We start from the raw sequence: 17312 nt of genomic DNA, 5'->3' as shown, positions 1-17312 counted from the left end.
GTACTGCAGGTACTTTGTCTGACTTGATGAATACCTGAAAAAAATTAGGGGCATAGAGACTCAAGCATTGGGTGCTGTGGATGATGCTGAGCGAATAAACGTTGAAGAAGAACGGTTTGGAAGGTAAGAATTGGAAAAAAAAAATGAAAGATTTGGAGAGAAAATTGTTATTTTTTGAAAAGAAAAATGCATGAATTTGTGGCCTATTACTATGATTAGTATAGTTGTTATTCTTACTGTATATTTTTTAAAGGGCTGAAGATGATTGATGTACTTGGTGATGTTGTAATGAAAATTGTTACTGCTGGCTGTGTAATGTGAAGTTTGGATTGACTTCAATTTTCTTTGAAATAAGAATAACTAAACAATATTGCAAGTCAAGTATTATATAAGGTAGTAATTTTAAATAGATTATAACCACATGACGAATAGTAGCACAAGATAAGCATAGTTGACTGTATCTGGCTTAATCGCAAACATTAGACAACAGCATAAATTTGTCACAAAATGACTACTTGGCATGTAAACAAGTTTGCCAACTAAAATATCTAAAAAGCATTGTTCAATTGATGCTATTAACTAGGATAAAAAAAAAAACAGAATTTATGCAGTTGTATTCAGTTCTTCTGATGCTTGGAACCAGGATTAGGGATGAACTTGAAAATCCATGTGATACCACTGCTAGCTGCTTTCAAGGTCTCTTTTGATGGTTTTCTATTGGTGCTAGTGCTTTGAGTTTGGGGTGGATTTGTACTTGTTGGGACTTGAAAAATTGCTTGCTTGGGTCTGAATTTAGAGGTAGCAGCTTGGTGTTTGGGTTGACTCATTCTTGACAGCTGAGATGGAGGCCTGAATGGAGTTTAGACTGGAGCATATGGTACTGTTGCTGTAGTTACTTGAGGATAGAGTGGTGCTGCTACTTGTGCAGCAGGGGCGGAGCTAGATGAAATATTAGAGGGGGGCAAAAAATATTTACACAATAAAATAAGACTAAAATAAAATTTTAAGGGGGGCTAAACTGAAATTTACATATAATTTGCATGTAAAAAATTAAAATTAGGGGGGGCTGTTGCCCCTCTCTTCTTATACCTGGCTCCGCCACTGTTGTGCAGTCTCTGATGTTACTGCCTGCATTGTTGTGTTGGTTGGTAGACTTGGAATATTCTGGCTAATGATATTATTCTACAATAGTAACCCAAATACTCAGATATTCAAATTATGGTTCAAGAAGTATATTATTGTATTTAAAGTGTATTATTTAATAAGGTCTTACAGCAGATTGTGCTGGCACAGTACTAGTTTCAGCAATTTTTTTACCTTGTGATTGATTTAGATCTTATGTAACAAAGATCCAGCAAATTAACTAAATGGACAAATTAGTCCCTATGCTACATAAAAAATGACATTATAACCATTGACTAATTTTAAAATGTACAAAAGTATTCTTGCTGAGTGTATATATACAACCTAATGCATAAACAGTACTTGCTTACATCTGGTTGAGGTGCTGACTGTGAAAGGAGAAGCAGAACCAAGGCTTGTGAGTCATCAACACACTTCTTAGGCTTTTTCATTTTTGGTTTCCAGTTGGGGTTGCTTGGGCTCATTTGCAAGTCTTATAGTTGTGTCCTTTCTCGTTACACTTGCTACATGTAACTTGAAAACTTCTTTTCAGTTTGTTCCCCTGAATATGAACCTCAACTAGGTCCTTATTGCGGTTGTGCACCTTTGGCCTCTCGATAGGTCGTTTGATGGGTGGTGGAGCATGCTTAAACAAGTCAGTGGTAGACCAGAATTCCTCACTAGGAATCGATTTTATGTAATGTGCATATGTCTTATGAATGGATTCCGTACACAGGCAGGGATGCGCATAATTCCATGGCTGATCATGCCTCTTTTTTATTGCAACAATAGCATGTATGCATAGCATGCCTGAATACAATACAATTCACATTTAAACCAGCATTATATCAAAACAAATCAAAAGAAACTCTTGTAAATTAAACCATTTGTCAGTAAATTGTCATATGTTGCATGAACATGTGTGTTGCTGAGTTTTATCCGCCTCTGTAACCTTTTCTCCTGGACTGGTGCAAGCTTTTCAATATAGTGCTCTAACAGCCTAATGTACTTGGTCATTCTTCTCATTAAATAGCACCTAATTTTTTCACACATTGTCAACACTGACTTGCATATGTACTTCACAACTTTTGCATTAAACACCACGCACATGTTATTTGTAAGGTTATACACCTTGGGTCTGTGGCTAAAACAAGCTTTAACCCAAATGGTAGAGTCAAACTTCATCAAATATTCCTATGCAGTCTTATTATCCCCTTTTAGGTTCTCCATGGTTTTTTGAACTCTGGTTCTATTGTGCACCTAACACACTCCCAAACTATGTTTCTAATGTGCATGTCTTCGAACCGATTCCACATGTGCATGACACAGTTCCGATAATGTGCTCTCGGCATAACCTCCTTTAATGCTGGTAGCAGGCCCTACAAACATATATATATTGCAAACACATATTATTAACACAACAGTCTAGAATCATGCAATATTCTAACCTATGCATACTAGTCTAAGCTATCCAAAATAACTGTGTAAAAGTCTGACTTTTTGCTAGTCAGACATAAAGTTTCAACCAAATTGACTGGCATCACCCAAATCTTCCTGAAGTAGTGTGAAGAACCATTTTCATGATTCTTTAGTCTCTGATCTTGCAACATTATATGCCACTACAAAGACTTGATTGTTCGTATCCTGTGCCATTGTTGAAAGTAGTTGGCCTCCATGGTATGTTTTAAGAAAAGCTTCATCTAGATGGATGAAAGGCCTACATCCACTCTTAAAGCCTTACTTACAGCCCTCGAAGCAGATATAAATTGTCAAAAACAGGAAGGGATTGTGAGATAGGCTTCACATCTACTCTTGCTATCGACTCGTCTTAATTATCTCCATGTTATAGTCCATGAGCTTCCCATACTAATCTTTTTATTTTCTATAATTATCTCTTTGGCCTCTTTCACTGCCCTGTAAACCATCTTCGGATGCACCACCAAGTTAAATTCTTCTCTAAGAAAGTCAATTGCCTCATTAGTTGTCATATGAGGTTGAGTTGCCATTCTTTTCTCCACTTTCTTACTAATCCAGTGTTGATCAGCAGCATTACTACCCAAATCTCTTGCACAGGTATGCTCTGGCTTGTAAGTCTTTACTTAAAAGCATAACAGTGTGTTGTTGTAGGATAGATGTGCCAGTCATGGATAGTCTTCACCTCTGCAGCCAACTCTCACATTTTCCTTATCATTTTTTATCCAGACAAGTTCCCTCCCTTCAGATATGAACATATCCTTTACCACCTCTTTGAACTAATCAATGGTTGCAAACTTGGTTCCAGCCTCAAATCTACCCTCTCCAAACCCATACTCATTATTAAACACTGGAAATTCATGTTTGTATCCCTCATCTTCTGAAGAAATTGGTGTGTGAAGATTCTCTGATTCATACTCATAAATAGGGTCATCATCATCTAAATTCTCCTCATTCACATAAAGGCCGATTGGAGACCTATCATTGGGCTGCACAGTAAGCATAGCTTCTCTAAGATATACAACAGACCTAGTTTTTTTGGGCTTCACAGTAAGTTCAATTCTTTTGGGCTTCACAGCAGATCTAGTTCTTTTGGCATCACTCTCACTTGCACTCTTTGGTCCAACTCCTTTTTTACTTCTTCTACTTAACTCTGTCCCTTTTACTTGCTTCACATTAACCTTTTTCTTTGGCACAACCTTCTCATTTCCTTTCAAAATTCTTTTTCTCTTCATCCCATCATCTTCCTCATCAAAACTGGAACAATCCCCATCTAAAACAATTTCAGACACAGCCGAAGGAAGTTTATACAGTTCGTCCTCCCCACTTTCATACCCATCATCTTCTGTTGATGATGATGACTGAAACTCCCTCATGATGCTATCAACATCAAAGGGATCATCAAATTCTTCTGCCCCCTTTTTTGCAATAGCATCTTCTTTCCTTGCATTATCCACTATCTCTGCCTCATCAACAGGGTGGTCGAAGTATATGTAAAACTCATCAGTGATTGAATTCCTCAACTTGTTCTCTCGAAGTTCATTCATTCCTATATCCCCTCTCAAAATATGCAATCCAAACTCAATATCGCTGCTTGTTGGGTCATACCAATAAACTCCTCTATAGGATGTATAGCCCAGACCCTTAAACAATGTTACTAAGTCCCTAAAATTCACGAAGTCTATGTCCATCTTCGAAAACTTTTTCAACTTTCCCATTAATGTACACAAGAGTTTCATTCGGTGTTCTACTAAAATGGTCTCTGTGATAACAAATAGGAACCGTACATATATGATATATCCTCCATCTACATTATCAACAAATACATAAATTAGAGATTAAACCCTATATTAAGTGCCTGAAATTTTGAAATCAGTAAACTCCACATTACTTTTTCTTCTTCTTTTACACGAAAGAAAACATCAAATACATAAATTAGAGATTAAACCCTATATTAAGTACCTGAAATTTTGAAATCAGTAAACTCCATATTACTTTTTCTTCTTCTTTTACACGAAAGAAAACATGCAATCACCCCTAAACCCAACCCCATGCATTATATTGTCACAAATATTTAAACAACAACGCACATAGCCTCGAATATTATCCTTACCTCTATAGAAGATGGCAGTTTTTTGGCAGACGAAGCTTGCCGTTACTTTTACCAACCACAACATACACTTAGCACAACACCACTTTCAACTAGAGGAAGACGTTTTCTTTTTTGGAGGGAGAAACTGTTTGTCTTCTGGTTGAGTTTTCTGTAATAATTGGAGTGGGTTATGGGTGTTATGGGGATTACGAAGAGGTGAAGTAAGGTGGAGGATTGAAACGGCGTCGTTTTAATGCATAAGAATCGATTTGTCCATTAATAATTTGCTCACCATCTACATCATCAACCAAAACGGACACCTCATCACTCTCTTTTTCAGGTTAGCATTTTTCGTTATCGTTTTGAACCCCAACACCATAGGGGGATATAATTGTCACATGTTTTATAAGGTGAAAAATTTAAATGTATTTTTCAATTTTAAAAGATTAAAATGTCCACGTTTAAAAAAGTTAGGGATCTATTTATTTTTTATTCTAGTATTAAAGTTAGAAGTTAATTTATAAAAAATATTGTATAATATATTTATTTAATTTGTCAATTTATATATGATTCAATAATATTATTATTCAACAAAAAATATACAAAAAATATATCTTTTTAATATAGATAAATATGCTTAATCATTATTTTATAATTTAATTGAATAATAATATGAGTTAAATTTAATTGATTACGAAGTTTAAAATTTTGTCTAACAGCATATCAAAATTAATTTAAATTTTATAACGGTTGATGATAAATGACAATTTAAAATAAAAAAATTAATCTAAAATATAATAATTATAAAAAATGTAATTATACATGAATTAGACTATAAATAATAAAAACATTCAATTGAAATTTATTCACTTGATTCATATATTTTTTATTTTTATTTTTAAATAGTTATTTTTGTTTATTTTTTATTTTTTTAGATTATATTTAAATAATATGATACAGTAATGTTAGTTAAAATACAATTACAAATATTATTAATATTTTATTAATTAAAAATAACATTCAATTTTTTAATTTTATATTTTATGAATCATGATAACATGTATTTCTAATAATATTGTTATAATTAAATAATATTAAAAAATATAAATTATTGAAAGAAAAAATATGATAATGCTAGTTTTTTAAGTCTCTTTCTATGCATACACAATCATTCAATGTAAAATAGATTCCTAAATTAATCAGCCGAAAAAAAGAAATTGAAATTAAAAAAATTTAATTTAATCTCATCATGAAACGATATGATGTACCCATTTTACCCTTCTTGTTTTCTGTCTTAGCTTCTCCAGTGCTTAGCCATTCTTGCACATTCTGGGTGGAGTTGATGATGGTTCTGAAAACCCACCGGTTCCTTTAAACGACACCATTTCACTATTTCATCAAAAGGGTTTCTGAATTCAAACCCAGAAACCAGTCTCTCCCCTCTGACTCTCACGCTGTCACGCAGAAACCACTAGCCTCCATAGTTCCATCTCAGCTCTTCCTTGAAAACCCTAGCCTCCATAGCGCCGCCGTTCATCTCACTGTCGCCGCCTGGTTCGTGGTTCTCGAAGGCCCTCCCTTCATTTGCCCAACACAGTGTCTCCAGGTCCTGCTCCGCGTCTGTTCGCTCGTCGTCCGTCCATCGTGTTGGTTGCCGGGCTCGCCAGCTTCCTGTCGTCCATCGATCTCCCTCAAATCTCTGCTCCCTGCCCTCGCCGAAGCCCGAAGGTAACGCCTGGATGCACTAGAATTGTTCAGTGCTTTGTTCTTGGTTGATTGGCTTTGCTCACTGCTTGATAATAAATTTTAACTCTGTTACTGGCTTGTTCTTGCTTGATTAATTTTGTTACTGGCTTACTACTTGATGATAAATTGGTGCTGATTCACTGTTCATCCTTACTTGTTCTTGGTTGATTAGCTTTGCTCAACTCTGTTACTGACTTGTTCTTGGTTGATGAACTCTTGTTATTGTGCTGAGCTTGTTAAAATTGGGTTAAAAACTTTATTAATCTTTGTGATGAGCTTGTTAAAATTGGGTTAAAAACTTTATTAATCTTTGTTAAAGCATGTTAATTTTTGTGTTAACCTTGTTAAAATTGTTTTGAAATGTTAACAAAATTATTTTAATATGGATTATATTAAGGTTGATTATATTTGGTAAAATTACGTTAAATTTTAACTTTTAACAAGTACAAGTATTACAATTGTATTTGATATTTAATAAAACAGTTTTTAAAAATTAAAAAAATTATAATAAATATATTTATAACGAAAAATATTTTTTTTTCAAATTTTAAAAACTAATAATTTAAATATTTATTTGATTTACTCTGTATTAATATAAATAGAATTATCATTAGTCAATAATAAAATTTGTATGTAATCCAATGTTAATATTTATACGTTTATTATTTATCTATATATATTGACTCACTTTTACAAATCACAGCAAATGGGACACATATCTCAAGTAAAATTATATATCTATATTTACATATGTATATATGTTGTTATTATAGTTTTGACTAGTGTTCATAAAGTTGGTGTACTAAAATTTTATGATTGGTTTCCATAAATTAGGTCTTCTTCACGTTTTAAAGAATAGAGAAAAACAAACATCTACTAAAAAATACAAAAATAACGTAAAAAAATAATATCAATAGATAGAAGTTCATATCTAATACGTGATAGAGATGTATTTGTATTGAAATTGTGAAGATTAGGTTGAAAAATAAAAAATATATGAAAATTATGTTAAAATTTGTGAAGATTAGATTGAAAAATTAGAAATATATGAATATTTTAATGGCAATGTAATGGTGGAAAATATGTGTAGGAAAATAAATAAAATCTAGTGTTAATAATTAATAATGATAATTATAAATATTTATTATATTAGATTATTTTTAATTTTGATAAACACAAGCAAACTTTTGAAAAGCTCCCTCTTCTAACTTTTAAAAGCAACAAATATAAACTCTTAAACTTTTTAATTTACCAAACACAAAATGAGATACTTGTAAAAAGTACAAGCACCTCTTCAAAATTTTTTTTACCAAACCCAATCTATGTCTTAAAATTGTATTAATCTTAATTGCATCCAAACAAACACTGATGGATTACATTAAGTGTTAAAATTATATATGGTAAAAATTATTTTAATAAAAACTATGCAATTTTTATTTTTTATCACTGACAGTGCACAGTCGTTACTAGTCTACATCTTCTCATCACTCTTCTTCTGCTGCTGCTGTTCTTAGATTGATAAGCCTCCGTTCCGAATTCTCCTCCGCCGTGATGCCTTCATCATCGTCAATTTCTCAGGACCTGTACCCTTCCCAAGACGACCTTCTGTACGAGGAAGAGATTCTCCGAAACCCTTTCAGCCTCAAGCTATGGTGGCGATACCTAATTGCTCGTTCCGAATCTCCCTTCAAGAAACGTTTCGTCATTTACGAACGCGCTCTCAAAGCCCTTCCAGGTTCCTACAAGCTCTGGCACGCTTACCTCCGCGAGCGCCTCGATCTCGTTCGAAACCTCCCAATCACTCACTCTCAATACGACACCCTCAACAACACTTTCGAGCGTGCTCTCGTCACTATGCACAAGATGCCTCGAATCTGGATCATGTACCTCCAAACCCTAACCCACCAGAAGCTTCTTACAAGAACCAGGAGAACCTTCGATCGAGCTCTTTGCGCTTTGCCGGTCACTCAGCATGATAGGATCTGGGAACCCTATTTGGTTTTCGTGAGTCAGAGGGGTGTGCCCATAGAGACTTCTCTTCGGGTTTATCGTAGGTACTTGAAGTACGATCCTTCTCATATTGAGGATTTTATTGAGTTTTTGGTGAATTCTTGCTTGTGGCAGGAGGCTGCTGAAAGGTTGGCTTCGGTTTTGAATGATGGCATGTTTTTCTCGATTAAGGGGAAGACTAGGCATAGATTGTGGTTGGAGTTGTGTGAATTGCTCACTAGGCATGCTAATGAGGTCTCGGGGTTAAATGTGGATGCCATAATTAGGGGTGGGATTAGGAAGTTCACTGATGAGGTTGGCAGGTTGTGGACTTCGTTGGCCGAGTATTATATTAGGAGGGGTTTGCATGAGAAGGCGAGGGATGTGTTCGAGGAAGGGATGTCAACTGTTGTGACTGTTAGGGATTTCGGTGTGATTTTCGATTCGTATTCACAGTTTGAGGAGAGCATGCTTGCTTACAAGATGGAGGAGATGGGAATGAGTGACGAGGAGGAAGAAGATGGTGAAGAAAACGGTTTTGGGGATGGGGAAGAGGAGGATGTTCGGTTTAAAGGGGAGGATTTTGAGAGGAAGATCTTACGCGGGTTTTGGTTGAATGACAAGAATGACATAGACTTGAGGTTGGCACGTTTTGATTACCTTATGGAAAGGAGGCCGGAGTTGGCTAACAGTGTGCTATTGCGCCAGAATCCTCACAATGTGGAGCAGTGGCATCGGAGGGTGAAGCTTTTTGAGGGTAATCCTACGAGGCAGATACTGACTTATACGGAGGCTGTCAGGACGATTGATCCCATGAAGGCAGTGGGAAAGCCTCATACTTTGTGGGTTGCCTTCGCCAAGCTGTATGAACATCATAAAGATCTTGCCAATGCCCGGGTCATATTTGACAAGGCAGTACAAGTGAATTATAAAACTGTGGATAATCTGGCTAGTGTCTGGTGTGAGTGGGCAGAAATGGAGTTGAGACATAAGAATTTTAAAGGAGCACTTGATCTTATGAGGCGGGCTACAGCAGAACCATCGGTTGAAGTCAAACGAAGAGGTATTCTTGAATTGATGTTGCTTAATACATTGTACTTCCATTCTAGTAGTTTGATATCAATTGTGTTTGTCAAGGGAAATGAACTAAGTTCTATGTTTTTTCCTTATGTTTTATTTTTAGTGGCTGCTGATGGGAATGAACCAGTTCAGATGAAGTTGCATAAATCTTTGAGATTGTGGACCTTTTATGTCGATTTGGAGGAGAGTCTAGGTACTTTGGAGTCTACCCGGGCTGTTTATGAGCGGATATTAGATTTACGAATAGCCACACCACAAATAATTATTAATTATGCCTACTTTCTGGAGGTATGGAGCAAAGACTGTGTTTAATACTTATTTGCTTATTTATTTTCCATGATTTCCAGTGATTTGGATTGATATTGATAATTTGTTACACTGATGCATACAGGAGCATAAATACTTTGAAGATGCTTTTAAAGTGTATGAAAGAGGGGTGAAGATATTCAAGTATCCACATGTGAAAGACATATGGGTCACATATCTGTCTAAATTTGTGAAGAGATATGGAAAGACAAAATTGGAGAGAGCAAGAGAGCTGTTTGAGAATGCAGTTGAAACGGTAAGTAAATTATCTTTTTGTGGAAACCCAAGTGTTGTTAAATTATTTGTTCTTTACAAGTTTTATGATGATGATATGGGAGCTGGATTATGTTTCAAAATTTTCAAAAATACAAAAAACCTCTTTACTTGTTTCCTTAAATGGCCCACTATTAGTTGTCTGCTTAAGTTAGTGTTTCTTTGAATTCTGTATGCCTATAATTTACATTATGCAACTTGAATGCATAGAACGTTGGTTACTTCTACATGAAACGCTCAAGTTGTCATGTTGATGCAGATTAATTGTCGGTTAGTTATTTGGTTGGAGCACTGTTCACATGTTCAATGATAGATTTTTTAGCCAAATTTTATGGGATAAGATTAGATGTTTTACTTTTATTTGGTGTAAAAGGTTAAAAATAGTGTAGATTAAAGCTAATATGTGTGTGCTATGAACTTTCAAGTTGTCATGTTGATGCAGATTAATTGTAGGTTAGTTATTTGGTTGGAGCACTATTCACACGTTCAATGATAGATTTTTTAGACAAGTTTTATGTGATATGACTAGATGTTTTACTTTTATTTGGTGTAGAAGGTTAATAATAGTGTAGATGAATGCTAATATGTGTGTGCTATGTGTTTTTTATTATAAAAGGGTACTAAGTAATGTGATTAAGCTTGTATGATACTCATAATTAAGGTTTACTGTGCAAGAATATAGTCATCCTCCAAGCAGAAAGAGTGAATTTTGATGGTGTAGGGTCACTTGGTGATTTACTCTTTTAGGGTTTTAATGGTCATTCTACCATTTGGGATACAACTACTCTTTACCTGATCAAATAGGTTATAATGAAGATACTGCAATTTTTTTTTGGAGGAAAAGGAGGGGGGGGGGGGGGGGGGGAGGGGTTATACTTCTCGTTCTGCTTAGGTTAAAACGAATTTAAACCATATTTTGGCCTATATACGTAAAATAAAGGACAATTGAAGTTTCTATGTTTGAGGTATTGGACTTGTCTATTATGAAATCTTAGAGGTTGATAGGAACCAAGGAGAATTATTAAGAGAATGTGTGTGTCCAATGAGCTTTGTCATAAAAATGGGGATAGGAAAGATATTAGGGAGGCATTCCTTTGGTGATAGGCTTCACCATGGATCTCTTTTAAATTTTTGATGGTTTGATTATTTCTTAGTTTATGATAGGGCATTATGTAATCTATGTAGCTGGCTCCATTTACTGCGAGAAGAATAGTTATAGTTTTGTGATATTTGAAGTTGTGCTTGTTGAAAGTTTGATATTTATATTTATACTACCTTTAAGTCTTTGGTTTCCTTGAAGGTACTGCCTAAGGGGCCCTTGCTTCTGATTCTGGGAGGACCATTGGATGTTTATTTTTCCTTTTTTGTTGGGTTTACTTTTCGTTATCTTGATCAGTTATCCCCCTTTACATAATTCCCCTATCCAGGATTTTTGTGTTAGTATTCCAATGTATGCAATAGCATCTCACTTTCTGGTATTTAGACAGATTTTTGGACAAAGATGTTTTTCTAGAGGACTTTCTATCTCTGATATGTTGAGAGATTAGAAAGCCACACACTATTGAGATTCATCTTTTTTTTTTTCTCTTGTACAGAAAATCTGTTATCCTCCTAGCTTTCTGTAATTATCAATCTTCTCAATATAATTTCTATTTTACCATAACGGGATTAGATAGAATTAGGAGGTTAAGCTCAGGATTATGTAGATTCCCTGGAGAATCGCTGGTGTCTATAAAGTATAAACCTTATCATTGCAGAAATTATTGCTTCTGTATACTTATTCAAGCAGTTATTTCATTTCTTATCTGAGATATTGATAGCCGCTTATGTGGGAGATTCTCAGACGGGAAATTTGTTTAGAAAGTCAATCTTCCCTGCATATACAATACTATTATGTACTGCACGTATTTATGCAATTTATGTTTATATAGTATTATACTATTATTGTATTTAAATGTTTAATGGACTAGAGTAACTTTTACCATTAGCTTGTGTTGTCTTCACATTTAGTGGTACGGAAGTTGTTTCTAGTTTGTCAAGGATCATTGTTACTAATCTTCTTTTAATTTTATTATTCAATGTTTTATTCTAATAATCTGTTTGTTTTTGTCAAATATGGCTGTTTAATGCCGAGGACAATATATACGATGCCTAGCTAATCCAAATTTTGTGTGTATGTTACCTAACAGGCTCCAGCTGATCAAGTGAAGCCTCTTTACCTGCAATATGCTAAGCTGGAGGAGGACTATGGACTAGCCAAGCGAGCCATGAAAGTGTACGATGAAGCAACTAAGGCTGTTCCTAATGATGAGAAGTTAAGCATGTATGAAATATACATTGCTCGTGCATCTGAGATATTTGGTGTACCCAAAACTAGGCAGATCTATGAGCTGGCAATTCAATCTGGTCTTCCGGACAAAGATGTCAAAACTATGTGCCTAAAGTTTGCTGAGCTGGAGAAAAGCTTGGGAGAAATAGATCGAGCACGTGCAATATATGGACATGCCTCTCAGTTTGCCAATCCACGATCAGATCCGGAATTCTGGGAAAAGTGGCATGAATTTGAAGTTCAGCATGGAAACGAAGATACCTTTAGAGAGATGCTTCGCATTAAACGAAGTGTCTCTGCAAGCTACAGCCAGGTAACCTAGTCTTTTTCCTTTTGGCTTACCATGTAAGTCTGTAACATTGTATGCTTTATTTTTGTTAACCATTACTTCTATTGTTTCTGCAGACACATTTCATATTGCCAGAGTATCTGATGCAAAAGGATCAGACTGTGAATCTTGATGAAGCCAAAGACAAGTTGAAACAGGCTGGGGTCCCTGAGGATGAAATGGCTGCTTTAGAAAGGCAACTAGCCCCAGCAACAAACGATACAGCGACCAAAGAGAGAAAAGTAGGGTTTGTGAGTGCTGGAGTGGAATCACAGACTGATGGAGGGTTGAGAGTCAGTGCGAATCACGAGGATATTGAGTTACCAGAAGAAAGTGACTCTGATGATGAGGAAAAGGTTGAAATTGCACAAAAGGATGTCCCTTCTGCTGTTTTTGGCAGTTTGGTTCGAGGTAGAGAGGAGAGTGGAATGAATGGAGAAGCGGATGGTACTAAAGATCAAGATAATGAGAGTCGGCTTGGTGCCCTTGAGAGAATAAAGAGGCAAAAAACAAAATGAAATGCCTGATCACAAATTTTGTATACCAGTAAAAATATTTGAATCTTTTTTTATGGTTTGTAACTTAGTAATACTAACTAACATCAATCTAACCTCAGTTGTTTAGCTGTATTTCAGACGTCTTGTGCATCTTGCAGTAAATTGAGTTGTAGCACAATGCTTTTGTTCTTTCTAAGGTTTCTGAGTTGCAGCAACATTCCATCGTTCTGTCTGATATAGCATCCAGTAGGAGCTGAAAATTTGTGCATGTTTTCCTCAAGATATGTATTTTGTATTCATCTATTATTTTTATAAGTTAGGGAAGGGCAATCTCTCCTTAATAGAGTTGGTTCCCTACATCCAGAAAGAGAGATTAGTATTAGCCATTAACAAACTCCCAAGTCCCAACTAATCTAGACAAGAAATTGAGGGGTTTTGACTTTTGTGTGGGGACAAGCTTCTTTCTTATTTTTGCCTCCAACCAAGATAAACCAATTTCATGTTTTGTTTTTTGTTTTCTTTTATGAGCTCGCTCATTACTTCTTGGACATGTCAACATCAGCCAACATTTTCCTATAGACTCCATTTTACTTTCTCAAGTAATCATTTAACCTTCAATTAACACACTGATTTCTTTACAAGATCTCCTAACCACTCAAAGTTCCTCTAAGTCTGACAACAATTTCATTAAATCGGGTCAACCAGTACTTAACCTTGACCTAGATATTACAAGAAAAGTATTATCGTTTTTTTTTTTTCTTTTTTTCAATTAAGAAGTTAAATTAGATGTAAAAAAAAATCTAACAACTTATAGCTTTCATCTAGAAAAATTAAAAAGAACTATTTAATATTTTTAAGCATGAATATAAATAAATTATAAAGAAAATACATTAAAAAATTACACTCTTAATTAATATATTTCTTGATTAATGTTAACTATCACTTAAATTTATACATAATTAAAGAAATCCAAAATAAATGAATAGAAAAAGTGACTACTTTTATAAAGACTAGCAAGATATTCGCGTCATGCGCAGGCAAGATAAACAAAGACTATAATGACGTAAATGTAAAATATATTTGAGATATTATTTGGTGTAAAGAATAAAGGAGCATTGATATTGTTTGAAAAAAAAATGAAAATTTTTAAGCAAACAAAAAATTGCTATAAAAAAAATGCTATGGAGTATTATGTTGTTATTCATAAGTGATGCTGTCAAAATATAAATGTTCTAAACTCTATTAATTAAAAATCAAAATAGTACTTTATTCTATATTAAATTAGAGTACATTATCCGAATAGTCACAAAAAAAATTAGAGTACATTACTTCTCAGAACATTAATAATGCTCATTTATTTTTCACACCAATTAACAATTTAAATATAGTTTACATTGAAACTTTTGTTTTAAAATAGAAAGCATACAATACTTTCTCTTTTGTATTTGTACAATGGAGTATTCAATAATTGTTAATTTGCATAAAACTTAAATAATTAAATACGATTATAACAGAAAAAATATATAAAACAAAAAACAATGTTATTAGATTGAAAAGGAAAGAAAAAGCCTGAGTTACTTCATCCTTTAATTGACCATTATTGTTGTTTCTGGAATAGGATTTTGGCCGGGAACACATCAAGTGCTTCCATGGCCTCAAATAAAAAAACAGATTTAAATTAAAAATGATAAAAAAAAATTATAGCTGCCAATACAAAAGATACATATCCGTTTACATATTTTTGTGTATAAAAGACCTAATTTTTTTGTAGTATTCTTTGTATATTACTATTTAATAAGTTGCTTAATAGTCAAAGCTATTTGGAGTAAATCCCCAAAATGATCTCTCAGATTGAACCCGTGCACCAATGTTATCTTTGACTTTTAAAATGCTCTAATTGCACCCTTCATATTGAACTCCGTGCGAAATCTTAGTCCTTCCACCCATTTTCGGCGTGACTCAGCAGCCGGAGTGCTGAGCTGGCAGTTTGTGGTCCACGTAGGTAGCCTTAAACGATGCCGTTTTACCTAGAAGTAGCCCTAAACATTGTTTTCAACATCAGGCCTTTCCAAGGCCTAGAGTAAGTTCCAACTCATCCACTCCCATCTCATGTATCCTCTCACCCTCCCATGGCTTCACTTTACCATTCTCAAAGTCAAAATCCGATGGTCTTCCTCTTTCTGCAGCGTGGCCCCATTGCATGCCTTCATTCATATCCATGGAACCCTGGAGAGTGATCTGCTGCATTGCTGGTTTTCCAAGGTTAAAGGTAGGCGATGGAGGAGCTGCCGAGGCAGTCATTATCTGAAAACTAACCCAGCGACCGTAGTCCACAGTGGAAGCATCAGATTCATCACATTCAGGAATGGTGGAAGTAGCCAATTGGTGGCGGCGGGAGGGGTTGGATGGGGTGGATACCGTGAAGAGAGGATGGCGGAACGAATTAAGAGAGGAGACATTGGAGAGGGATTCGAAATCCGCCTTCCTTTTAGAACCCCTGGAGGTTGGGGAAGAAAGAGGAGGGGTAACAAGGGCACTATTGGATATTCTAAGAAGAGGAAGGTTTGTGGGAATGGAGGTGATGTTATGAATGAATGGTAGGAAGAATGAAGAGGGGTTTTGAAGGTTGGGATCAATGCGAGAGGGGATGGGGAATGATGAGGAAGTTGGGCTAGCATGGTAGGAAGGAACCGGGCTTGGGAACGCGGATGACTGTGGGCTTGGCTGCAGTGAAGAACAACCACTCATGTTCGCTGGAGTTCCTCCAATCTTACTTTGCGGCCTCTTGCATCCTTGTCATCAAAACACAGATCTCAATCAAGATTTCTAGGGTGAAACTAACGGAACATAATCAATCATCTACAAAAGCTAGTTAGATCGCAAGCCTCTAGGATCAAATCAACTTTTTAGCAAGATTAGAAAGTGGATCAATAAAGCAAGCAAGAAAGAGCAAGTAATCTGAGAGGAAGAGAAGTAGAAGAAGAAACCTTGCTGTAGGTAGTACCGTCCTCTTCTTAACAAGCAATGGAAGTATCCTCCGGCTGCTGAATGACGTCGGAAATGGGTGGAAAAACCAAAATTTTGCACGGAGCTCAATTTAAAGGGTGCAATTAGAACAATTTAAAAATCAGGGGTAACACTGGTGCGAAGGCTTAATCTGAGGGACCTTTGGAGATTTACTCAAGCTATTTGCTATTGAGTTGGTTAAGGTCAGGCATCTCTTTTTGTGAACTTTCTTTCCATTACAAAATCGAGGGAGTACGCAATAAAATTAAGAGAGTACTGTATTTTTTATTCGATTAAAAATAGAAAAAAATGACTAATTATATATATATATATAAATGCAAAACAAACTAACAAAATTTTAAATTTTTAAACTTCTAAGTGTGATTGATTCAATACTGTTCACTTGCTTCCTTCAATAATAAAGACGAGTAGGGTGATGCGGTGTTGACTTTGAGAAGCTTCTGCCTGGTTGTTTGATTCTTAAAATTCTTGATGTATTCGGTTGTCGGTTATATAACCCGCTCTTTTAAAGAGTTTGAAGTCTAAGTTTGAATAAGTAAACCTCATTTTCTTATTGATGGTATTGAGTTAATAAAATTAAACTTACCGACTTATCTCTTGAATACCTACCTACAAATCACCATATCAAATACATATTCGGTAAATGAGTAGGGTGATGCGTGTTGACTTGCAGAAGATTCTGCTTGGTACAACATAGAGTACACTAAATTAAATAAAGGAAAAAATTTGGTAACCAAAATTTTTCGATCATTAGTCAAAATTTTCTATATTTTACTTCATTTATATTACTTAATAATAGTTTTATTTTTTACTCCACTCTCTTGTCATTCTACTTATTACTATTCTTATCAAATCTACTTATTAATGATATTAATTATAAAATCATATCTCTTTTTATTAGGCATTATTGTAATCAATACTTAATATTTTTTTTATAATTTAATTTTTATATATAAAAATACAATAAAAATTAATAATAATTATATTTAAGAACGATAATTATAATATCAATTACATTAAATAATTGCAATTGACTTTAATTTTTATTTC

The 17312-nt window shown here is 34.8% G+C and overlaps 2 protein-coding genes across 2 annotated transcripts; one reads left to right on the top strand and one right to left on the bottom strand.

Moving 5' to 3' along the window:
• The first annotated feature begins 5872 nt into the window (after positions 1–5872).
• On the top strand, positions 5873–13450 carry LOC112709969 (uncharacterized). Its single transcript, XM_025762005.3, has 6 exons — positions 5873–6415; positions 7948–9485; positions 9606–9790; positions 9894–10064; positions 12271–12723; positions 12816–13450. Exons 2-6 carry the CDS (start codon positions 7985–7987, stop codon positions 13254–13256), a joined length of 2751 nt encoding a protein of 916 aa, XP_025617790.1. The 5' UTR covers positions 5873–6415; positions 7948–7984; the 3' UTR covers positions 13257–13450.
• A 1307-nt stretch (positions 13451–14757) lies between these two features.
• LOC112709968 (BES1/BZR1 homolog protein 2) lies at positions 14758–16632 on the bottom strand. Its single transcript, XM_025762004.3, has 2 exons — positions 16223–16632; positions 14758–16027 (listed from the first exon to the last, which is right to left on the bottom strand). The coding sequence occupies exon 2, from the start codon at positions 15981–15983 to the stop codon at positions 15294–15296; it is 690 nt and encodes a 229-aa protein (XP_025617789.1). The 5' UTR covers positions 15984–16027; positions 16223–16632; the 3' UTR covers positions 14758–15293.
• Positions 16633–17312: the final 680 nt, after the last annotated feature.

Source organism: Arachis hypogaea, chromosome 9 (assembly GCF_003086295.3).
Source record: "Arachis hypogaea cultivar Tifrunner chromosome 9, arahy.Tifrunner.gnm2.J5K5, whole genome shotgun sequence".
NCBI classification, from domain to species: Eukaryota; Viridiplantae; Streptophyta; class Magnoliopsida; order Fabales; family Fabaceae; genus Arachis; species Arachis hypogaea.
This window is presented reverse-complemented; position numbering and strand designations above follow the sequence as displayed.